The 27,160-nt window shown below is 36.4% G+C and overlaps 1 protein-coding gene across 1 annotated transcript in view; it reads left to right on the top strand.

Moving 5' to 3' along the window:
* LOC111054392 overlaps positions 1 to 27,160 on the top strand; it is a 152,778-nt gene that overhangs the window by 20,816 nt on the left and 104,802 nt on the right. Inside the window, exon 5 of the mRNA XM_039435778.1 lies at positions 4,018 to 4,231. Within this exon, the coding sequence (XP_039291712.1) occupies positions 4,018 to 4,231 (214 nt within the window). The remainder of the gene's footprint in view (positions 1 to 4,017; positions 4,232 to 27,160) is intronic.

The raw sequence follows: 27,160 nt of genomic DNA, 5'->3' as shown, positions 1-27,160 counted from the left end.
TCAATTTCATTGTAGTAGTTATTATCAGTATTTTTCTTTTGTTTTTGGATCAACAAGCTAATTTTCTTTGTTTGTGTGAGTTTTTTCTTTTCAATGATACGCTTAATCCACGTTTCAATATGTATTTTGAATTCATCTATTGATTCGGAATGAAAATGATTCTCTATTTGCTCTTTTATTATCTGATTCTTTTTGTTTAATCTTTTCAATTTTGAATATAAATAATTGATCTCCTCTTTAATCCAAATTTGTTGTGCAGTTTGTTCATAGTTTTTTTAGCAGCTCTTGATTTATACTTTGTGGAAATATTTACATAACTAGGAATAACACCATTTCTCAAACAAGTTTTGTTAAATAAAATATCTTCTCTCACCTTTTTTATTTTTAATTGTGTATATTTCCATTTATTGACTATGCTTGTTTGATATGCCATCTCATTTATCTCTTTCCTGTGTAGGGCTACTTGTAATATGAATATAAAGAAAATAAAAATCTCAGTACCCTTTTTTTAAAATACAGAAAAGAGAAGAAAATAATAAAATATATGGCAATAACAAATGGATGTAATACCAAAACTATTGATAGAATGATTTACAAACAAAAAGGAAAATTAATACAGAATAGAGCTCAAAATAATCAAGGAAATGTAGGAAATAAAGAATATATTTGTTTTCCATATAACACAAAATTTAATAAAGCTATAAGAAAAACCTTTACAAAAAATAAATTCATTCTAGGTTATAGGACAACAAATAATGCATTCGAACTGATAAAAAAGAAATCAAATTTAAATGTACAGCAAGATAAGTTTGAAAAATCTGGAATCTATGAGCTTAAATGTAGTGATTGCAACAAATTCTATATCGGGCAAACGGGTAGAAATTTCTATATCAGGTTTCGAGAACATATCCAAGCACTAAAATCTAAAAATCTGGTGTGGCGCACTCACACAACTTTCCTTGCAGTTATGAAAATTTATCACCTGACGCTAGTGTTCCTGCACATCTCAAGTCTACTATCCAAAGATCCAAACCAGCTGGTGACAGGTCAATAAGGCTGGAGACACACGAAGTTTGCTATCTCTTCATGGTGAATGATTTAATAAAATCAACAGTTGCCAACAGTTTGTAATTCAAATAGTAACATTTTCTCGAATTTCGAGTTTATTTTCAATTTTGGGTGAAAATGTTACTGAACATTATTTGAAGAGATTTACATGCTCAATCTTTTCCACTTGAATTTTTTGTTTAAATTGTATCTAAAGCCTGATAATTGGGAATTTGAAATCAAAATTCGCATAGATGGGTCGGAGCTCCTGAAATTTTTACAGATATGAGACTTGTGGCAGTTGATAGAGCTTATCAATCACTATTTTAGGTATAAATTTGATCGAAATCGTTGGAACCATTTTCGAGAAAATCGCGAAAAACCCTGTTTTTGACAACATTTTCATAATTTTATCCACCATCTTGAATTGCATTTGATCGAAATTGTTCGTGTCGCATCCTTATATTGTAAGCACCTTAAGTTCCAAATTTCAAGTCATTCCGTTAATTGGGAGATGAGATATCGTGTACACAGACGCATATACACTCATACACAAACACACACACACATACAGAACAATACCCAAAAACCACTCTCTTGGACTCAGGGGACCTTGAAACGTATAGAAATTTGGAAATTAGGGTACCGTAATTTTTTCCGGAAAGCAATACTTCCCTCACCTATGGTAATAGGCCAAGGAAAGTAAAAATTATACACAAAAGTCGGCATTTGCTGAACATTTGATAGATTCAGGCCATAATTTTACAGATATAAATTCCAATATGGAAATACTTAATTTTGGTAATAAAAGTCAAAAACTGAATGTCAAAGAAGAATTTAATATTTATAAAGCAGCAAAATTAAACAGAGATAAAATAATAAACTCAATCCAATTAGACACTAATAACCCCATTTTTCATAGAATCATGCGAATTTAAACCCAAAATTTACACTTCATATCACTTGGAAATGGCATAAATGACCGAAACATGTTGTGATAAAATATTTTAAAAAAAAGGGTACTGAGATTTTTATTCTCTTTATATTTATATTACAAGTAGCCCTATACAGGAAAGAGATACTAATAATATGTACTCTCGCTTTGCATCAGAACTCCTCTGTTGTATTTGTAATTGTATCCAATAAAAGTACTGTATTTACAATTTATTTATTTATTCATATTCAACAATGCACAAATCAAATACATGATTAGGGAAGGACCAACAGGGCTAGCCCAGAACTGTTTCCTTTCCAAATTTTGATAGTAGTAAGTCAATGTCAAAGAGTTAGGTTATGTTGCTTCACTTTGAATCAAATTCCGAGTCCAGAAATATACAAACTATTTACTTTTAACTATTATCAGAATGTATTTTACCTAGTTATTAGTTGATGTTTTTGGTCTTTGAATTGCTGATCCCATCTATTCCATTTTCATCTAAGTTTTTATGTGCAGATTTTCAACTATGGTACAGGCTCAGCCTGGTTTTTCCTCCCTGGTCATAATTATATTATGATTATAGTGTTTTGTACAATAAATGAAATGGTTCACCATGTACTAGAAAATCCTTGAGTATGAGAGGAAACAGGAAATATGGGATTGTATTCATATTTGAATTATATATACAACTAGCTGGCCCGGCGAACTTTGTACCGCCAAATAGTTTATGCATCTCATGACAAACTTTGGCTGGATGCACACCTGAGGAGGCGTGATGTGGCATTTTGCATCCAGGTGCTTATTGCTTATTGGTTTGAATGTAAGAACTGAACACACACACTGAATCGGGCATAGCGTGGAACGGTGTGATAAGGCAATCTCCATAAGATCAACACGTTGTATCACCAAGCCGCGCCCCCTCAGGTGTGCTTAGCCTTAGCTTAATCTGATGCACTATATTTTTATGAAAATTATCCAACAATCAGTAACTTATTTACATTTATATCTCAATATGGACTTCCTATGTGATTAGTTGTGCAGGAGTTTGTATTTTTAGATATGGTTGAATGCAGCTTGCTGGGAAATTGAATTGTATATCTCCTTGCTGCTGATTTTCCCGTGAATATTATAAATACACAGCATTTCGGATTCTACGAACCAAGTCTGGACGTCGTTTGTACCGCGGCATTATGAAGAATTAAAATTTTGTGAATCAGTAGGAAGAAAATAGTAAAACAGATCTACATATGGCTGTTGGATGACGCAATGATTATAACATCTGATTTTTATTTCTGTGTGTGGCCAACTCACAAATAATCTTCTTCCATAAGGATTACATGTAAACTTTGAAGGACTGTAGGAAAGTATCCTGAAGTCAGATAATGAATTTGGTCGTGAACATAACGAACACAACTAGAAAAGAATCATCAAATTCGGTGCACATATAAAAAAGTTATTGAATGTCCAAATATGAGGCTCGATTTTCATTTATATAGAGATACAAAAATATTCGATAATTATGTATTTTTGATTGAAAATAGTTAATTGATTATGATGTCCAGTACCGAGTCTGTCATTGTCCTTCTGAGAGATAAAAACTGACTCATTGTCAACTGAAAATTGATTATAGAAAATGGATATTTCTGAATAATATTCAATTCGAAATTTCGGGCGAAACATGATATCGTTGAAATTGTGTGCATTTTGATGCAGAAAATTGATTTGGTTCAGGCCAAAAGTTTTCAAATTTTGGAAAAGTTCATTTTTGGGGGGAATTTACGTCTTCTAGGCCCTCCTTAAGAGCCGGTCCAAATTTTCTTGTGTACATTTTTGACTGGAAAACAGCAAATGTTGACTAAAAGTTTTTGTAGTTTTAAACGCTTGTGCTGTTTTTGTATATTCTATGCTGTATTCACAAACTGACGTTTCTGAAAGTAATGTTTAGGATTTGATAAGAATTGATTCATATTTTTTAAATTATTTATGAGATAAGTTATTTTTTCAATTGATCATGTTACTTTTCATTTGAACAGGGTGATATGAAAGAGACAATTCGAAGGGTTGTGAGTACGTTTAAAATCGACTATGAAAAAATTAAGCAGTTTTCTGTGAAACACCTATACTTTTACGATGGGATAGCTGTGAGTTATGGAAAATATAAACCTGAAGGCAAACCAGAAACATCAATATTGGAGATAGGGGAAGTGAAATATCTTGATTCGACTGACAATACTGTTCTCAAGTATGGTAAGATGCACTATAGTCAGCCGCACGAAAATAGTCCGATGAGAGTTGGAACGGCTGAGTACCTCCTCAACATCCTCCCCCCCAACACAAACCCATAGACGTCAGGTGTTTATTATAAAAAATATCGATAAATTGCTATTTACAATCATTTGTGGAAAACGTTGATCAACTCTTAGGCTAGGGCCACACGAGCGCACATTGAGCGTCCGTTGCAACTTGCTTTTTGCGGCAGTCGCCAACGACACCACACGAGAGTTGAGTGTGGTGCGTCAACGTCAGTAGTTGGCTTTATGCAATGGAACCAGACGGAGCAATAACTTATGCATGTCTCGACGTGAGTTGTAGCATTTCTGCGCAGTTCAAAATTCACCGTCCGTTACGACTTCTGTTACTTGGTACGAACGTACCTCGTGTGTTGTCACCAATTCACTTCTATGTATTTCTACAACGGACGTCAAAAAGTAAGTTGCAACGGACGCACTTTGAGCGCTCGTGTGGCCCTAGCCGTATCCGGCAACGTTGCACTCATCTGTTCCGATTTCCAAAGGACTATTTTCGTGTGGTTGACTTTAGTATTCAATAAAGCTTTTCAGTATAAATACTCAAAATTTCAGGATAAGTTGGATTTCAAGCTCCGGTTGCACTCATCTGTTCCAATTTCCATAGGACTATTTTCGTGCGGTTGACTTCAGTATTTTATACAGCTTTTCAATATGAATACTTCAAAATACGTTGAATTTTAAGCTCCGGTTGCACAAAGACTTGTTAAATTTTGATCACGATTGAATTCCACAAGAACCAATCAGGAAGGACTTTTTCGAAAAGAAAGCTTCTCTGATTGGTTCTCACGGAATTTAATCACGATTGATATCTATCAGAGAGTAAGAGCAGAGGGCAGGGAGATAATAGAATGGATTCACATATAGGTCCAATTACATTCCATATCACATGAGATAACATCTTCTGGGCACCGAGCTTCGCTCGTTATTTATTTATTGATAAACACAATACAATTTTTTAAAATGATTGGAGGATGACTTACAGGCACAGCCTAAAACTGTTTCTTCCCCAAATTTTGATTTATACACTATAAATAAATAGTCCAAAAAGTAGGTTATGTTCCATACATTTGAATTCAGATCAAATTTTCAGTACAAGCATTTGAAAACAGGAAACTTCTAATTTAGATTGTTTACAAGCCAAATTCAATAACTAAATAACACTCACTAATCACTTGAAACTGTAAAAAAATGATTAAGGCGGGATGCACACCGGAGAAACGCGTTTCGGGAAAAAGTTTCAGGAAACGTGAAACGAAAGTTGCTCGCAATCAACTGATAAGATTAAGCAGGGAACGTTTCTTTGAAACGTTCCCTGCTTAATCTCATGAAAGAGGGCTTCACGAAATGCGTTTCTCCGGTATGCATCCTGCCTTAGGCATAGACATTGTGGGTTTATACCTCTTCATGGTCTTTGGTCTAACTCATAAGAAAAAAATCTGGTGTGATACTCACAGAACTTTCCTTGCTCATTGAACTGTAAGCCCCGTTCTTAAACGAGAATAATTTAGGGGAATAACATAATGACAATTGGCGGCAACATAATTATTTGAAACTATGATCAGACTTCTGTATATCTATATATATGAAAGCGAAATGGTACTCACTCACTGACTGACTGACTCACTCACTCACTCGCAAAACTAAAAATCTACCGGACCAAAAACGATTAAATTTGGTAGGTATGTTCAGTTGGCCCTTTAGAGGCGCACTAAGAAATCTTTTGGCGATATTTTAACTCTAATGTTGGTTTTTAAGGGTTTAAAGTTCTTTTAGCATGTATATCCTTCTTATTCCAATATCTTAAAATTATAATTGAAACGTCCATACCATATGTTAATATAGAACTATAATCTAGAGAGGGTACCTCTTCGAAACAGTTGTTCTGGTAACTAAATTAAAAATTTTGCCAGTTTGGCATTGTTGAGTTGACTTTGTTAGGTTGGGACCAGGTTGAAGATTGAAATGCATTTATCCAAGACCTCCTAGATACCAATTTATCCAATTAGCCAAAATAAGCGTTTTCTCAGCTTTTTTGCGTTTCCTCACCTTTCTCAATAATTGATGGAAATATATTAAAAAAAATTCAGTACACTGATTTAGCTGAGGTGGAAGAATTTTGTTTGCCCAAAGATACGCCGATATAGTAACAGGTGTTTTTCGAGATAAAATTGACATAATACGTTCAAATTCGGTACAGAGGTTCCGCTGAGGTCTACAAGCAGGCAAGCGAAGCGAGCCCGCTGATCTCATTCTTGGACAATCCAGTCGGGGGTATGAGGGCGGAGCCCTCTGGCTAGATGGATATGGCGAGCGAAGCGAGCCTGACGGCTAGTGAGTGTATATATAATTGCTTTCAGAGTACTTTTTCCTTTATGTAAATTGTGGAGTTCGATAATTTAATTTGAAATTCGATAAATTTGAATTTCGACGTATACACAGTTTTTTTTCAATTCTGCATTTAAAAGATAATACAAGAGGAAAAGGAGTTTTATTCGAACACCAATATTACCGTTAAAATCAGACTATACAATTACCCACCTAATACCTAATACGTGGGTTTTTACAGCCTTCCCGGCCGTTTCCCGCACTCAACACACCATCTGCCTCTATCTCTCCATACGTCTTGTTGGATGCCCCTGCTCACCATGGCCTCTTCTATGTTTTGCTCATAAACCGTTCGTGGTCGTCCTCGTTTCCTCCTCTCAGCCGGAATCCACTCATATTTCTTCTTTGGGGCTCATTCTTTTGAGATGTCCGTACCACTGGAGTTTTTTTTCCTCCACCTCATCCACCACTGACCTGTCCAATTTCATTTTCTCCCTTATAACTCCATTTCTCACCCTATCTTTCAAGGTCAGCTGGCAACATCTTCTCCAGTAATTCATCTCCATAGCCAATAATCTTTGTTTTAGTCTCTTGGTTAATGTCCATACTTCCGCCCCATAAGTTACACAGCTCATCACAATTGTTTTGAAAACCTGTTTCTTCACTCTTTCAGATATATCATCCGTCCAAAGTATTGAATGTAGCTTCCTGGTTAAAACTCTCCCCTTTGCAATCCTGTATCCAATCTCTCTCACATCCCGTCCATCATCTTTTATTGTCATACCTAAGTACCGGCATTCTTTGACATTTGCAATTTCCGTGGTGTCGTCAATGTTCAATGAATTTCAATTGAAAACTATACAATTATTCATCATGAATCAGCTGTCTAGTGGACTGCAATACTAACCGTTCAAAAACATCAAGCATCTTGAAAATGTATCTCTCCATCGACGTTAGTAGACAGTTGTTGTCTGATAACTTTTTCTTCCATAAGCTGAGACCATAATTCTAGTTTGGAGCTATTGATAGTAAACATTTTTTTTACATTTTCCTTTTTAATCTGATGATTAAAATTGCAACAAATATTATTGAAAAGAGATTGATTTCTAAAATAATGAAAAGTCACAAATGAAGTTTATAGGAAATCAGCATTATGGTAGTTTATTTTTTTAATTTCAACACATCGATTTTTCGCCAACACGATAACACAGAATGTTCTCTGATGGGTTGATTGGATTGGCGTATCGACGGCAGCCAGACCTGATAACAGCGCTCACACTCACATTTCGGGACGACAAGTCACAGCACGATAGGACAGAAAGCTCTATGTATATTTAGGATTTTTCCTAGACATTTTAAATTGATAAATTATCTATTTATTTTTGAGGAAAAATAACAACAGGTCAATGTAACTTACTGAGCGCGATTTCCAATGTTCACAGAACAACTAGTTTACATACAGTCAGCACTGTCAGCGTCTTGACACTGTGATATTTCGTTTTTGGATGGTTATAAATTGTCTTGTCTTTTCAATAGGAACTGTACATTGAAACTCAAAACTCAAACACAAAAATTTATTCTCCTTGATTTGGCATGAAAAACGTTTTTAAATTTTCTCCAAAATCCAGTTTCTTTGCAATTTCATTTTTAATCGAGAGTATCGCGAGTGAATATTGAGCCTTTCTTGTGCCATTGTGGAGAGCGAATACATTTTAATAGCTTTGACTTTGCTAAAACTACGTTCTGCTCTAGCAACGGGAATTGTCAGGAAATTGAATTGTGCAACCCACAAGTTTGTGAACATGACTTTGCTGTTAAACTTTTTTAATTAAACTCAATACTTCGCTCGCTATGAGCAGATTGGAGGGGATTAAAAATGCTTAGAAGGAGGAAACAATCGCCTATTCTCAAATTCGGAGAATTTTCTGGTGCCTCTGCTTGAGTACCGTACAAGAACATGAGATCAGTAAACATCACATGCTCCTGTTTCCAAAGAAATCGCTTTAGACAACAAATACTATAGTAATATGTGACTTTTTATTTTACATTGATCTAATATGCAGATAATATAGGCCTATGAAGAAAGGCGCCAGGCGCTTTCTGACAGTCAAAACACAACGCAATGTACTCCGCGCAAACAACTACGTCCACTCATATTGCAAGCGTCAGATGAACAGCCAGTGAACAGTATATTTATTATTTAGAAGAAGATTGGAGATCATTCACAGTCACTGTTTTTGACAATTTTGGTGAGACAACTTCCGAACCAAGTTCAATCACTCTCCCAATCAATTTCTTGTGTGTTATGGTCAACAAAAGTTTTGCCTTTGGCGCCTCAGAAGAACACGACGGCCTTGTTCACCCCCCCCCCCCCAAGGACATAACTTCTAAGTAGCTTGACCCACAGAGAAGAGATCAGAGGGAACATTCTTACCGACTATTGTTTCGCCTTATGTGTAGTATCACTTTTCCGGTAGAAAGCGCTTGTATACGCAAATGACGATTTCTGTCTGAGCTGAGTTAGTACTGTAGCAGGAGGACGTAGTGGGGAGTCATTGGCATCCTACACTTCCCTCTCCAACAAACCAGTTCACACCACTCTCTCCCCCCAGCAAAACAACTGCTGACAGCATTTGTGGCTTGAGGCATGTATGTCATTGTTTTGCTAATAGTACATAGACTAGACATTCATTTTTCTTATTCTAATCACTTGCTACTCTCAACTCTCCAGATCGCATGAACACTGCTTCTCCAGTGACAGAGAGGATTAATTTTTATTTCTAATCAACAAGGACTAGAAAACAATAAGTGAATGAGTGGCCAGATTTTGTAACTTTATTACATTATGTACCTTCAATTCAATAATTGAAAAAATTTAAATCAATCTAATTTAATCCACATATTGCGATTTTGAACTTAAAAATTGAGAAAGAGCATGGAATAATTTTAATAATGACATGTTCTTGAGGTGCTGTGTAATGCAGCATTATATTTCTCTATTATTGTTCTAAAATGATTCTAATAAATGATGTCAAAACTGCTCATTAACAATAATATTGTTTCAGTTACTTTTTTTTCATTTAATAGCCAAAGATTGTTAACCTTAATAATATTATTTCAGTTGCTTTTTGTTTTCATTGAATAGCCAATGGTTGTCAACCTTTTTCATGGACTGTACCCATAGTGGAAAGTTCTAATTTTGCATATGAGCTAAATGCTGTTAGGCTAGCCGTCTAGCGGGAGATGGGGAAGAGGGAGTAATTTGAAAATTCAATGAATTTCTCTCATTATAAACTTATAAGAGCCACTATCTTCTTAGCATTCAGTGAAATAACATCCAGTTTCATTGTATATTATAAGGAGGAAATTGATTGATACTCTTTAAAAAGATTTACCTACCCCTGTTATTATGTATGTGTATTTTTGTCGTAAATGTATTTCCTTTCCTTGATATAATACAAAATTATAAGTAGAGCAATAAAGAGCAAAACTAAAATCGTAAATCGATTTAGAAATAATCTTCATGACCTTTTAGAAGAAACTTTGTGGCTGAATCTGCTAATCAATTCCGACCATGTTGATAAACTTGAAACGCAAAAAATGCTGTTGATTTTATCATTTTTATTCATAGTTCACTTGGATGCACGGTACGATTCAATCACTTGAAAATATCAAGAGATTGAAGATATTCTCCTCATATTCACGATCTCGGTATTTCTAAGATGGAAAACAGTAGTTGAAGATAAATATTTATGGTAACTGAGCTCCTATAGAATAAAATTTAGAACCAATCATGAGTTTCTATGATGAATGATCCTCGTTTAAGAGACTCTTGATTAACAGTGGAATTGCGAAAAAATGGTAAAACTTCAATCAACTTCGTCACTTTTTCAATCGTTGTAACTTTCTAATGGTATTGAAATCGAAAGTATTGTTGATTAGAGTGAGAAGAGGAGGAAATTCCTCACATCCTTGATTAGATTTTGATTTTATATCTGTATTATTTCATAAGATATGCAGCATTGAATAAATAAATTGTCATTATTCTGTGTATGGAATATGGGTTGAATGAAGTACAGTGTACACTCAACAAAAAATTTCCCATTTCTCTTAGGAACTTGACTCATGATATATTTTCCAACTACCTTGACAAGCCGAAAAGGAAGAGCGTACGGGAAGATCCGAATATTGTATCAAAAGTTATGAATGAAATTTCGATCCTTGAGGTGTCCTGAAAATCTTTGAGATAGAGCGTTCTACCTGTTCTCAGATTGTAGAGCACAAAATTACGCCTAGTAGGATGTTGAATTATACATTTTTGAATTGTGACAATTGGAAGATATTGTTGATTGAATACTATAGGATTTATCAAAATTGATTTTCCATGAAATTCTACTCGTTTTGGAAAAACTGTAGGATAGAACTGATTGAAGTTATAAAGGTCTGAATGATTCCATTTTATTCTGAATTTTATATACAGTAAAAAAGGAGAGAGAGGATTTTTTTTGTCCAATGACTGGATTTGATTGTAATAGCTCAGAACTGGAGAATGAACCAGACATATTAGGTATTTGGGCCACTCTGTACAAGGAAATTTTGCATGCGAAAATTGGTTCTGGACTTCTCTTATGCATACAAACCCTAAAAAATGGGGTTATAGGGTTTATAGGTTTTTGGTTTGGCCAAAGACCGTTCAAGTCAGAAGGAAGCTTTTCCATCAAGGGCCAAACGTAGTGATAGAGTATGTGCATATTTTTTGTAATATTGTTGTTCACTGATGTTTTTCACTTAGTTTTATCTTTATATTTTCATATTCAAATAAGTGATTTAATACTTCATATTTATCGTGGTATTACAGTATGTTTTTTCACCTTACAAATCGTACCAGATAGAATAGAACATTCATGATTGTGTGCGGCTGTGTGGGCGTTATGCTCATGCATGTTGATGTTACAGATTTTTGTGTTGAAAAATTAGAGTTGGGTAGCTTAGGTTTTTGTTTGGAATTGCAATATGCTGGAATGGGTTGGAGACCAGATTGAGGGATGTTTATTGAATGAGCGAAGCGAATTCTATGTTTCAAGTCAATCAGCGTTCGTCTATTTGTAAGATTTTTTATCTTTCCAATCGTGCTTCTAAGCTCAAAAGTGTAGAGAACTTCTATTTCTCAGCGTTCTCCACCGATCCTATTGCATATATCATCATACTCTAAATCCAATTTGTATGTGTGTTTGTGTGTGAATAGGCAGACGTGTATGAGTATAAATGTTAGTGAGTGTAGCGAGTTCTACTGTTCTCCGAACTAATAGTTATGAAACATTTCATAACCATATAAAGTAGAATACCTGTTTCCTGATTTTATGATACAATGGTAATTAAAAGATTTACTGTTATCTTCAAGGTTTATAATACTGAGAGGGAAATTATGGAGTACTGTAGTATCACACAGAAAATATATTTTCCTTTCTCCTCTCTGAGAAGTTACTGTACTAGTGTGTAATTCACTGTATGGTGTGTGCATGTGTGTGTGTATGCGCTTCATAAAATTGAAAAGACAGCAGAGCAGAGCAGAGCAAGCCGATCATCTACTAGTAATATTGGATAATTGCCAATTGTGACTTGTTTTTATTTTGTTGAATGTGGATGTGGAATGACAATAGCGGAGCAAGGGGAGTAGGTGACAGAGTACTACAACTGTTGGAGGGGGATTTCCGAATTAGCGGGGAAGGCCTGTCGATGGTACTGATCTCTCGTAGCGAGTTGAAGAACTAACTGTTAGTCACCCATTTTACCCCCCTCCACACCCACTCAACACTGCTGGTCACCCATTAAGCGCAACATTAGATGAGTTCTCTGTCCTCTTCTCTGTGCTTGACCCTTCCCCTAACATGATCCTAGGTACGCCTTTGTTGACAGAAGAATTGAGAATAATGTACCCTATTTATGTTTTTGGAGGGACAGATTCAAGGATCCAAAGGTTCAAAGGTACCTTATTCAGAAGGGTGGATGCATTGAAAAAAACAACTTTGAAAGCTGATATTCCTAGACTTGATAATTATTTCATGTTAATCAAGCCTTCAATAACTGCAAGAGACATGCTGTATTTTGCATACTTCCCGTAAAGAAATTATGTACAAAAATAAAAAAAAAATTCTATATTAATGGTGTATTGCAATAGATTAAAAGAACTCAAGAAATTTGTATTCATTTTTCACGACCTACAACTGAACTGATTTAGAAAATTCAATTATTTGAGTATACAATAAAGATTGGATCATGGAGCTTTTGTGAGTACTGACATAAATGCTTAGAAGCTTACATTTGTTTTTGATAAATTATAATTACTTAACAGGTTTTTGGTAAGGATTTTAATGTCAGAGATATTAAAAAATAATATAAACATGATCTTGCAAAATAATAATCATGATAATATTATGTAAAATATGAATAACTGCGAAAATTTGTAGAAAATGTTTCATACTTTTGCAAACAGAATAAATAAGAACATCTCATAACACTTGATACATACAATGCTCAGAGCAATCAAAATATAATATGTTAGGCTGTTGTTGAGCCTAGAATGCCAATCTTATGCCAATTCATTGATGAAAACAATCAATGGATTATCGAGTGAATGTATCCATTCATCAGAAGACTGGAAGTGAGGAAAATAGTATAAAATAGAGTGAAAAATTTAAAATATGATATAAAAATCATTATTTATCACAATAACTAAGTTATTATGTTGTAAAACTTTTGTGGGTAGCCTGCTGTAAGGATATGTTGAGATATTTTTGAGCCTCGAATGCTAAGCTCAAGATTTTATTACTTCAGATTGAATCAAACACTCAATGGAATTATCGAATGTGCATCCATTCATCAAGAGATTGAAAGTGAGTAAAAAGTCTAAGTAGATAGAAAATACCAAAGGATGTCACAATAAAAAAGGATCATGACTAATAACAATTAAATATAGTGATGCAGAACTGTTGTGAATATTATTCACATGAAAATTAAAAATAATCAAGCCTATTCAGAAGAATGGATGTATGCAAAAAATACATGAAATGATATTATACATAGGCCTTCTGATTAATTTCATGTTGATCAAGTATAAATATTTATTAAAACATCATTCATTTTAATCTTATTCATTTTTTTGTATTGGAAATTTCTATTGATATTCGCTGCCAGCACTCAAACTTCGGTTTTTCAGGCAGCGCCTATGTGTTATTTAGATTATCGAAGTTAGACTACTTTTCGTGTGTAATTGCAACGTCATATCTGAAACTGAGCTGTCACCTGTGAGCTCAGAGAACCGTAAATTATGATGAAAATGAACTGACTACTGCATCATCAGTTCGCTGAGGGTTCAATACTATCCGGAGAGGAATGGGATTTGAAGACAAATAATAGTTAATTGTGCAACTAGTGCGCAAAGTGACAGTTTGCTGCACTGAAAGAAACATTTAGGAATGGCTTCTTGAGTGTAGCAGAGGAACTTTGCTTTGTGCACATATTTCACATTAAATTTTTCTTAAACTTACCATTGAATATGAAAAGTGAATAATTATGGGTAAAATGATGGCTGAAGTCCATCAAATGTTTGTGTGTGTGACGCTGTTATTAATAACCTTAATTCATTTGAAAATTAATAATCCAATTGAAGTTGAGAATTCTCAGCCAAAGTTCTCATTTTTATTCATTCAAGAATCAGAAAAAATACAGATAGAACAAAAACTTCGCATTCAAAATACACGCCAACAGCATATTGGCTGCAATATGGCTGAACCGACAAGCGCGCGACCTAGCGGGATGAATCATACCTAAGTTTGTTCCATCCAGCTAAAAACTACTGAAACAGGATTCAGAAATTTAGACATTTGCTCAAATTACCGAGAAAAATGCTCAAAGAAAACTAAAAAATACTTATAAAAATAACATAAACAACAGAGAATATTTATTGTAGTATTCTTATGTTTTTTATTATTTTTATTTATATGGATATCGAACGGTAATCATTTAACCTCAATTTGAATTTTATAATGTATATTTGCTACTTTTCTCATTGCTTGCAGTTAAAATAATAATTATCAATGGAAAAGAACTATTATTTATTATTAAATTATGAGAATTCGTAAATGATGATTATTATTGATTATGATTTAGATAAACATTATTCTTGTTTTGGATTTCTAGATTGGGATTTTATCATAAATGTCAAGTAGCCATTGAAATGATTTTTATCTAAATCTAACCACAGTCATTGTTACCAACTTAATTATTGTTTTCGTGCACTAATCCTTCATATAACCCACCAACTATTTTGTGTTGCCATGTTGCAAATCTGGAGTACGCAAAGTAATACTTTGCGCACTAGAGCGAAAAAGTGATTCTTTGCGTTCAGTAATCAGTGCAGGAATGGCCACTTTTCAAGGTATCTGTAGGAGAATATATTTTTTTGAACTTGATCAATTGATAGTTCCATGATTACCTTGCTAATGAGAGGCTAACACCAATGACCATGATATTATTTTTTATTATTAAGATATATTTATTGAAAATCAAGGAGAGGATTCTTCTATAAAATTTGGGACTAGATAAGTTCTACTTTCAATAACCAAAAACAAAGCATGCGGGAACCCTTGAAGATAAAATGAGAGTTTAATTTTTCAGTTTGTTTGTGAATTTTTCGCATTTTTCTTACCAGCTAATTTCTCAGTATAATAATGGGATGATGATAGTTTCTTCCTGCTAGTTATCTTATCGTAGTTGGAATAGGATTTCTTATCTTGAGCTTGGAATTTCGGAGGGCTATCTTATCTCTGAGTGGCTGTTTGTGAATCCGTTGCCTGCCCTTCATTATTATTGCCTTTTATCACTCTTTTCCGCTGCAATACAGCTGGCCTTTTTTTTCAATTATTGCAATAAATTTCTTCTCATTCCTGTCTCCCTCGTTATTTTAGTTTATGTTTTGGTATGAGCTTGTATGAATGAGATTTGAGTGATTGAGCCTTTAATTAGAATTGAAAGTTAACTGAGTTAGTTTTTGGTTATTATTATTTTTATTTTTATTCCATATTTATCAATATTTCTTATTTATTTCTTATTTCCTCTGTATTACCTCTGAACTGGTGTGCAATGTTTACAAAGTTAATGGTTGATAGGCATTTTAATATTATGGCTTGTTTCAAATTTGGTGAGTGCTAAGCACATTCCATGAATTCAACTTCAATTTCCATTATTTTCTCGTTTTGATTATATATTAGTTTTTTTCCAACTAATCTCTATACTCTATCTCTTTCTCCCATACTTACAACTTTAGCTCTTGAAACAAGAATTTATTTCTTCGATCTGATTTATTCTCCTGTTATTTTTTTTTCAGTCTAACGCTAATAAATATATAGTCTTCTTCTCTTTATAGTGGGACTGTATTACATTGGGTTGCATTGCAGTGATATACTCGCATAGGACTCCTATTTATTACAGTGGATAGAAATTTGTGTTAATGTTGCTGCCAATTGCTTTGTTGCTTTGTTGAGGACTTCACTATATAATTCTATTCTCGTAGCTATGATGGATGAGCTTAATATATATTATCAGAATGTACGTGGATTACGAACCAAATTATCTGATTTCAGTCTCAATCTGCTGAATAGTACTTTCCACGTAATTGTATTGACTGAGACATGGCTGCACGATGGAATTGGTGACATGGAACTGTTCGATGATAGGTATGCAGTTTTCAGGAGAGATAGACAGGGCGGAAGGGGTGGGGGAGTCCATAGGTCATTACAAGCAGAATGTTGTCAAGACATGTGTGACGTCAATGTTGAGAGTATGTGGGTGAAAATTACTCACAATAAAAGATCTTTATACCTGAATGCTCTTTATTTCCCACCATCCTCACCCATCAATGTCTATAAAATGTATTTTGAGTTCATTGAACCCTTCTCAAATGTAATGGATGATTGTATGATTTTGGGCGATTTTAATATACCTGAAATTGGTGGTACGGATTACGATCTTGTAGCGGGCTCAATGGTAGCACAGAATTTGGCTCGTTTCATGAACTTCATGGACTTGAACTCTTATAACTCCATACTCAATTCCAATGATCGTACCTTGGATCTGGCTTTAAGTACTTTTCCTCTTACAGTCCAACATGCGGATGCTGCTTTTGTCAATGAGGATAATCATCATCCAGCTCTTGAAATATGTTTTCCCACTATGTCGTCACATGCTGTAAATACTGACGATTCAGATGAGTATCATGATTTCAAACGTGGAGATTATTATGAATTGTATTGTCGTATTAGGGATATAAATTGGGATCTATTTTATTCTTGTACTGACGTTGATGGTGCGGTTGATGTATTCTACAGCAATTTGTTCGACTGTCTTGATCGGTCTATTCCTAAACGGAAGAAATCAAAAGTCAAGAGTAAATATCCTTATTTGTTTACAACTGAGATCATTGGCAGCATTAAGCAGAAGAATAAATGTGCCCGGAAAAGGAAATTCACCAAATACCATGATGAATTGTTCAAGAAATTAAGAGCTGATATCAAGGTGAAAATTCAGAATGCCTACCGCGCTCACTTGGATGGGGTGGAGTTCCAAATGAGAGGAAATGTTAAATCATTCTGGAGATTTGTCAACAGCAGACGTTGTAACGGTTTCTCGGAGAAGGCAATGAAGCTAAATGGTGAGACATATTTTGATAAGGATATTCCCAATGCATTTGCAGAGTATTTTTCTACTGTGTATGTAAATGATCCTCCTTGCTCCAATACTGATACTGCTAATGATGGTGGTTCCTTTTTCAACTTGTCCTCTGTTTCAATTGAAGAAATTTCAGCAGCAATTACTAAGTTGAAGCCAAGAGCTTCAATGGGCCCTGATGGTTTACCACCTTTTATAATTAAGGGTTGTGCTACATTGTTATTGGAACAGTTGAAGTTCATCTTTGACATGTCATTGAGGCTTGGTGTTTTTCCATCTCGGTGGAAATTGGCTCGTGTCACTCCAATTTTTAAAAGTGGAAACAGATGTATGATCACTAATTATAGATCCATATCAATATTGAATGCACTAGCCAAAGTTTTTGAGAAAGTACTGTACCAGAATATTTTCAATCATGTACATCCTCTGATTGGTGGTGAGCAGCACGGTTTCATGCCCAGAAAGTCAACAGTAACCAATCTTATGAGGTTTACTAGCATTGTATCGACTGCTTTGGATAATGGTGGCTCAGTGGATGTAATTTACAGCGATATGTCCAAAGCTTTTGACAGGGTGAGTCATAGAATTCTATTAGATAAGCTGGCTAATTTTGGTTTTAGCAAGAACATGCTGTCATTTGTTAGAAGTTACCTTGTTGATAGATTGCAGTATGTGTCAGTGCATGGATCTCATTCAGTTCAGTTCACAAATAGCTCAGGAGTACCCCAGGGCTCAAACCTGGGGCCTTTGTTTTTCTTATTGTTTGTGAATGACTTGCCTGATGTGATCATCAACTCCCACTGTTTAATGTTTGCAGATGATGTCAAGGTATTCAAGGTAATACAAACCACTCAGGACTGTGACTCCCTGCAGGAGGATGTCGATAGGTTGCACATGTGGTGCACTGAAAATGGTTTGCTGCTTGATGCTGAAAAGTGTAGCGTTGTCACATTTACTCGTAGGCGGAATCATTTGATATACACTTACAATATTGGCAACTGTCAGCTGCCACGTCGCCAGCAAGTGAAGGACCTGGGAGTTTATTTCGATTCTTCACTGAAATTCAATTATCATGTCGAAAAAACGATTAACAAGGCTAGTCAGAGCTTGGGCTTTATAATGAGAACCTGCAGGGACTTCAGGGGTGTTGAGGCTTTGTTGTGCCTGTATAAGTCACTTGTCAGAAGTGTGCTGGAGTATGGAGCGCCTATCTGGAATCCATACTCTGCAGGTCTCATTATGGACTTGGAAAGGGTACAGAAGAGATTCTTGAGACACTTATACTTTAAGAAATTCAATGTTCCTTGCCCTCTTGGTTTTCCTAGCATGGAGCTCTGCAAAATCTTCAATATTGATCCTCTCAGTGTTAGACGCTCTGTGCTCAATTTGGTGTTCTTGCACAAGCTGCTGAATAATGCTGTTGACGCACCTGAGCTGCTGGCCCAAGTCAATATCTACATTTCCCCAATATCGCGGAGATCTGCCTTCACCCTTGGAGTGAGTTATTGTAGAACATTGAATGGTTTTTTTGCTCCAATGAATCGACTCCCCAGGCTGTTCAATGCGTATAATATTATTCTTTCCGATTGATATATTTATGTATATATTTTTATTCTTTTCTTATTTCTTTTCTCATTGTATTATTATTATTATTCTGATTTCACTTTGGTTTGTTAATTTTGTATAATGGAAGCAAAATGGATCTTTGTTGATCTGTTGCTTCCACACATTATTGTAAATAAATAAATAAAATAAATAAATAACTGGAATGAGGAATTTTCCTCGCACACAGGCTTTGCCCATGTGAGGAACCTTCTTCAAGTTTTGTATGGGTTTATTGTATTTTATTAGTACTTTCTAAGAAAAAAAAAGAATTAAAAAAAAAAAAATATTAGAATGAGTTATTATACTTTTTGAAAGATCATAATTGGGCAGTTGTTGAACCTAAGTGTTTGGTAAGGCATCTAATTCTCGAGAAATTCATTAATCAATCACAAAAAAAATCTACATTTATTTTGCCAGAGGCTTTGTTTTGACATAAATGTCGATAGATTAGAAATGGAGATCAAATTTCGACTTCTTTTTGGGCGCTCTGTATTTCCCTGTACTCAGAAACCGTTTTAAACCTATATCATATTAGACTTATCAAGGATGCCTCAATTGAATCAAGATCATTTCCAGCCCTCTCCCAATTTTTTGTTCATGAAGATCGCCTCGTGACAGCGAAGACCACAAATCGCTACTCTAACCCCAACCATAGTCGAGGGAATCGACTGAAAAAGGCATATTTAAAATATGAGCTGTAACCTAGATAACAACAATGAAGTTGTTCAGATTGTTAGCACTGAAAGTCTTTTAAGGCCCCAATTCACGACAGAGCCAACGGAGCCAAATCCACAGAACATATCCTCAATTGGCTGATTCTTACCAACAGCTGATTCTTAGTCAATTTGGAGGATATGTTCTGTCGATTTGGCTCTGTTGGCTCTGTCCTGAATGTGGATCTTTAGAGAAGTTTTATTTTGTTATAACTTTTCATCAATGTTACAAATCTCAATAGGCTTTTCCCTCAATATATATAAGATATTTGAATAGAGAACTCGGGTGGCTCGTTGGAGTAAGTGATTACGCACGGGTCTGACAATCAAGAGAACCAGAGTTCGAATCTCGACCGGGGCAAAAGTCTTCGACCACAGCACAATCTTTCGGAGGAGACAATAATTCGTCGGTCCCGACTACCAAAAAAGTAGCCTAGTTGTCATCTCTCATCATCATCCCTTCCATCATTACCCACGCACAAGCCTAAGAGCTTATGTGGGCATCACCCTCGATATTATTATTATTACATAGACTATTTCAAATTTCGAGATTGTACGTCCTTCATTTCACTACATATCTTCCGTACAGGCGTACACAATTAGAGATAATACTGTTCAGTTGAGTACTAAATAATATTAAATATGCTTCTTTCTTGAAAAGATAGAAATGTGACAGTGATTTTCAAGGAGGCTCCTCAATTGATGACTTTGAAATGTAAAACGTCGCATTGTAGAATCATATACCTATAAATATAAAACGATCAAAAATTCGTTCTTTTATTAGCCTACTTTTGTCCGTGGTTGATTTTTCAACATTTCAGACGTGACATCTCATTCAAACATCTATAGAACAAAATTGGTTGAGAACTCACAAAAAAGCTATGCATACAAGAATCTCACATTTATTTCAGTTTTATGAAAACAAAAAAATTGAAGTACAAACTAGCAAAACCGATTAAGTAGTTTCAATCACACATTAAGGTGAATCAAAATTCAATTTATTGTTGAACATTGGCAAAATATTACAACAACGTCAGCTCACATATCGATATCAACAATGTAATAACACATAATCAAATCAAATAAATCTTAATTCACATGATGCACAAATGAAACAATTATAATAAGAAAATGAGAAGAAAATTCCTTGATAATTAGTTTTCAATAGTATAATTATGAAATTAGCACGATAATAAACCATAAAAGACGACTCATTTGAATAATTATCCATTCATAATTATTATAATTAATATAATAATCCCTTCAAAATGCTCCTCAAGAAGTGGAATCCTCTAAAGAGTAGCTGAAAATTCAGTCATTCCAGGAAAACCATCATCATGCCCTGAACTAAGTCAACACAAAACCGACTAATCTCATCTGCAGTTGCAAAACTCTGGTCCAAATCACCTGATTCGCGTCCACGGGAATCGATGAAACTCCGGGCAGCCCTACATGGATTTGCAGCCTCTGTTATAATATGAATAGCGCATTTGCATTTTTCTTAATAATTATCTCAATCTGTGTCGTCGGTATCCTCTTTTCAGCCTACTCGCAAGTTGCACTAGATTATACCTGGTTCCAGACAAATAATGCATTATCAATGATTCTCAAATGAGATATTTGGAAATGAAAGTTTATCATATCCAATATCCAATCTCTCATTGGTTAAGCTCCAAACTAATCCTTTAAAAAATGAAATGAAATGAAAAAATTCTTTATCAGGCGGAGTTAGGACTTTACTTGTGGAGCAGACTCTATTCTGGCCATGATCGATTTAATTGAGGTTTTGAAATGCCAGAGTAATAAATCAGAACTGCCTGACAGGTGCTTGTTTTCTAATTCAATATATAATACAACCCCACTTACAGTTTTCCGACCAATTCTACAAATGACCATTTCTACCGTATTTGAATAAAACCTGGATACATGCACCAACTTATTTCATTCATCTTGACAAGGACAGGATTCATAGCATTTTATTTTTATTGATTTCTGTTCAAGATTAATATTGAAGCTGGGATGAATCAACTGGGAATCTATAACGCTCTCCTGATTGATAAATAAGTTCTTTTTCTGAATGGAGAATAAGTAGTAAATATTTATGTGGTGTTTATAAATTTATTTTGCGAATTTAACATGCGATTGATGGAATCGCTATCCTACCCCACGTTTATAAACTATTTCTATTCTAATTCATTGTCGGTTATGATTGTGACTAGTATAGGTGAAACAATCTACAAACTGAAAATAATTCTGAATGAATGATTTGGCTTATTATAATTACACATTCATAACATTTAAATAAACATTCCACGTACGGATATAAGCCACTCAGTAGGCTTCTGGGATTCAAGAAATTGCACGATTCACAGTGCCTCCCAACTCTAAATTCCGGGGTGGTCCTCGACATCGCTGGTAGGTGAGGGAGTACATAGAAACATTTTTTGGGAACCCCTGGTCTACATTGCGCTTTCGCTATTTGTGCTTATTAAAAAAATAGAGATTCCGGAGCTGCTATACCATGAGCTTCCTAATAGTGATAGAGTACCGTACTCCATTTTATGTTGCATTGTTGAGAAACTTTCAGCTACCCAAATCAGATTATTTAATAATATGAACTAGAAGGACTCACTGCTCACACAACCCTGATTCCTCATTCTTTATTTTCTTCAAGAGGAATCATTCTGAAATGCCTTGACTCTTTGAGTAATAGCCTGCGCGGTCACCCTCCCTATCTGAGAACCAGTGACTACGATTTTTTTTGAGCGGGGTATGATTACTAAATCTTTTCTCCGGAACAACGTCTTTTCACACGAAGTGAGCATGCCATACACAAGTAGAATATTCAATCTAAGGTTCACAAGACAGTTTTTGCAAGGATATTGACAGACACAGAAGGAAATGGCAATGTGGAGAGAAACAAAGAGACAAATTTCATTCTTTCTTAGCCTATCCTGATCTTTAGATACAATGTTAGGTTACCAACTTTTTAGTTTTCTGTAAATCATATAGTGAATTCAGAGAGAAGCATGTTTGAGAATATAAATTTACTGACGTGCTATTCTTGAATCTTAACAAACCTCCCAAGTAGTATAAAAAGGAGGAGTCTGGTGCACAAGTGCACCAGACTCCTCCTTCACCTCAAGGTCATCCAGGTCAACCACCCTAACCTCAAGGTCATCCAGGTCAACCACCCTAACCTCAAGGTCATCCAGGTCAACCACCCTATCCTCAAGGTCATCCAGGTCAACCACCCTAACCTCAAGGTCATCCAGGTCAATCACACCCACCACAAGGTCATCTAGGTCAACCACACCCACCTCAAGGTCATCTAGGTCAACCACACCTACCTCAAGGTCATCAAGGTCAACCACACCCACCTAAAGGTCATCCAGGTCAATCACCTTAACCTCAAGGTCATCCAGGTCAACCACCCTAACCTCAAGGTCATCAAAAAAAAAAAAAAAAAAAAAAATTAAAAAAAAAAATTATAAAAAAAAAATTAAAAAAATAAAATAAATAAAAAGAAAAAAAAAATTAAAAAAAAATATATAGAAAAAAAAAATTAAAAAAAAAAAAAAAAAAAAAAAAAAAAAAAAAAAAAAAAATAATAATAATAATAAAAAAATGAAAAAACACAGAATCAAAAAAAAAATTAATAAATGAAAAACACTTGAAATTGGGAATAAATGGGAAAAAGGGAAAAAAGGGAAAAAAAAATTCCCTACTGATCTTGAACTGCCCGCCGGTCGCCCGGTCGCCCGTCGCCACCGGTCGGAAGAAGTATCATATTCTATATAATTTAAGTCTTTAAACATAAATCCTCTATGGTGTAGTGGTTAGCAAGTCAGCTCCCCAAGTTGGAGGTTCTAGGCTCGAATCCAAGGCGGTAAAGGTAAGTATTAAAGGTCAGTATCAACAGAACCAGAGGATATATTTTTTGTATGTAGTGGGTAGACTGGCCCACCACTGCCAGTCATCCCGCTGCTGGTCGTCCCGCTGCCACCGATCGCCCGGCCGCCGCCGGTCGCCCGGCCACCACCGATCACCCCGTCGGTCGCCCCACCAGTCGCCCCACCATCGTCACCATTCACCCCACTATCGCCGCCAGTCGTCCCACTATCGCGACCAGTCGTACCACTATCATCACCAGTCATCCCACTATCACCGCCAGTCGCCCCACTATCGCGGCCAGTCGTCCCACTATTGCCACCAGTCGTACCACTATCGTCACCAGTCATCCCACCATCGCCACCAGTCGCCCCACTTTCGCCACCAGTCGCCCGGCCGCCGCCGGTCGCCCCACCACCGGTCGCCCGGCCTCTGCCGGTCAGCCACCGCCGGTCGCCCGGCCGCCGCCGGTCGGCCACCGCCGGTCGCCCGGCCACCAGTCGCCCCACCGGTCGCCTCACCGGTTGTCCGACCGCCACCAACAGTCGACCTGCTGCGGCTGGCAATTGTCCCGCTGGCTGAGCATGGGCATTTTGAGCGCAGTCAGTGGCACTCAGAATACACTTATAGCTAAACTATATCTAAGGAGATGGTAGGTAATAAGTAAACAGTTTGGAATACAATTAGCTATTTATTGATCAATTCAACATCCATTTCATTGAAAAGTTTACTACAAGCAGGTATATCTCTGTTCCAAAATCCAAGTTGTTTATCATATTGAGTATGCAGAAGAGTGATGTATCCATGATGTTTCTCCTTGGTCCATATCAAGCAGGTGATGTCGTAGATTCCTTTTCCTTGTAGACTCCTTTTGCAGCACTAGTCCTTGGCAAGTCTTCTATGTTGTCTGATAGTCTTCGGATGATATTCAGTGATACCTCTAGAACACTGTTTCAGTTAGAGACGATACCCTGTCATTGATGTTGAATCACCTCACAACCTCTTTCCTTCAGGTAATTGATGCTCCTTCGAGTCAAAAGTATAGGTGTACTAGTATTTCTCACCACTACATCATCCTCCTTTTCCTCTTTCTCCTCCTCTTCCTCTTCCTCCTCCTTCTCTTCCTCCTCCTCCTCCTCCTCCTCTTCCTCTTCCTCCTCTTCCTCTTCCACCTCTACCTCATTGTCCTCCTCCATATCAGTTTCCTCTTCCTCATCTCCTACATGATCCTCAACCATCTTCAGATCAAATGAGGAGATTGATGGTAAATTTGACTCACCATAGTCGGCCCACTTTGAGAATAGGAGTACCATCTTCTCTATTGTTCTAGATATACAGTTGATCGACAAAAGGTCTATTCTCCACAGATGATTCCAGCACAATGAATCTAATCTGCTATGTATCCAATATATATACATATTTGTATAGCATTATGATTTTGATTGTACCTCAATATAATGTCTAAGGTGTTGCTGTTCTCTGCTTTCTCAAGTAAAGACCTTGACCGACCTTTGATCTCTGCTGTCTCAAGTAAAGACCTGTACCAACCTTTGGTTTCTGATGTCTCAAGTAAAGACCTCGACCTCCTTTCATTGATTTTTTCTTCGATGGTTGAATCTTTTGTTTCTTCCCCTTCTCAACCACCCTGCTGACTTCCTTCAGTGATCTTTTCATACCTCCCCCAAATTTTGCCTCAGCCTTCATAATGTTGGTGACTGCTAGTGCTGCAGCTTTTTCCAACACCCCCACATCATCAGATCTCACTCTGTCCCAGGCTCTCTCTGCCAAGATGCTGTCTGCTACTGCTCTGCTTGCTGTATCACCACTCTTGGAATAGGCAATATCATGCTCCTTGCAAGCCTGATCAAGTTTGTTGATTCCTGGATCACCTTGTGCTAATTGCTTCTGAAGTTTTGTTCCAATTGCCAGCCGCAGCAGGTCGACTGTTGGTGGCGGTCGGACGACCGGTGAGGCGACCGGTGGGGCGACTGGTGGCCGGGCGACCGGCGGCGGCCGGACGACCGGCGGTGGCCGACCGGCGGCGGCCGGGCGACCGGCGGTGGCTGACCGGCGGCGGCCGGGCGACCGGTGGTGGGGCGACCGGCGGCGGGATGACTGGCAGTGGTGGGCCAGTCCACCCACTACATACAAAAAATATATCCTCTGGTTCTGTTGATACTGACCTTTAATACTTACCTTCACCGCCTTGGATTCGAGCCTAGAACCTCCAACTTGGGGAGCTGACTTGCTAACCACTACACCATAGAGGATTTATGTTTAAAGACTTAAATTATATAGAATATGATACTTCTTCCGACCGGTGGCGATGGGTGACCGGGCGACCGGCGGGCAGTTCAAGATCAGTAGGGAATTTTTTTTTTCCCTTTTTTCCCTTTTTTCCATTTATTCCCAATTTCAAGTGTTTTTATTTTATTTTTATTTTTTTTTCTTGTTTTTTTTGTTTTGTTTTTTTTTTTTTAATTTTTTTTTTTTTTAATTTTTTTTTTTTTTATTTTTTTTTTTTTTTTATTAATTTTTTTTTATTTATTTTTTTTTTTTTTTTAATTTTTTTTCATTTTTTTTTTTTTTGGTGACCTTGAGGTTAGCGTGGTTGACCTGGATGACTTTGAGGTTAAGGTGATTGACTTGGATGACCTTTAGGTGGGTGTGGTTGACCTTGATGACCTTGAGGTAGGTGTGGTTGACCTAGATGACCTTGAGGTGGGTGTGGTTGACCTAGATGACCTTGTGGTGGTTGTGGTTGACCTAGATGACCTTGAGGTTAGGGTGGTTGACCTGGATGACCTTGAGGTTAGGGTGGTTGACCTGGATGACCTTGAGGCTAGGGTGGTTGACCTGGATGACCTTGAGGTTAGGGTGGTTGACCTGGATGACCTTGAGGTGAAGGAGGAGTCTGGTGCACTTGTGCACCAGACTCCTCCTTTTTATACTACTCTCCCATTCCCATCATTCTAGCAATAAACCAACTTCAAAGCGGGAAATTCTCGGGAAATTGTGTTTTCGAGAGTCTATGTCTCAGTCACCATTCATTGTGATGAACCTAATTCGGCATTGAATTCTAGAGAATTTTGTGCTCTTGGAAACGTTTCTGGGTTTTTTCACTGTGAATGGTTTTTGAGTTATAATAGGGCAAGGAAAGTAAAAAATACATCATATCCGGTTCGTTCACTGATCAGCTCATCATACTTTTCTAACCGATGGAAAAGATCGTAGAGTAGCTGAATGTAAACAGACATGGCTGAATACGAGGTTGTTTACAAATAATGGACCCATACTTTGATGGACCCGTACTTTGATGGACCCGTACATCGACCGCTGTTAGAATAAAAAAAAAATAAACCAGGACAATACAAATTAACTTAACTTCAGTTATATCATGAAGTCAACCTTCTTTGGGTTATATAAAACTCAAATCAATACTTATTACTTTAAAACACAAATAGACATTACCTACTTCAATATCTTGATTTAATAGAAGAGAATTTATTGGTAATCAGGTTCATGCCCTTTATACAAAGAGATGAGTACATAGCACTCCATAATACCAAACTTTATTTCACTAGTTGATTGAACAACTTTTCATAACA

Source organism: Nilaparvata lugens, chromosome 9 (assembly GCF_014356525.2).
Source record: "Nilaparvata lugens isolate BPH chromosome 9, ASM1435652v1, whole genome shotgun sequence".
NCBI classification, from domain to species: domain Eukaryota; kingdom Metazoa; phylum Arthropoda; class Insecta; order Hemiptera; family Delphacidae; genus Nilaparvata; species Nilaparvata lugens.
Note: the sequence above shows the minus strand (reverse complement) of the source record. Positions and strands in the feature narration are given on the sequence as shown.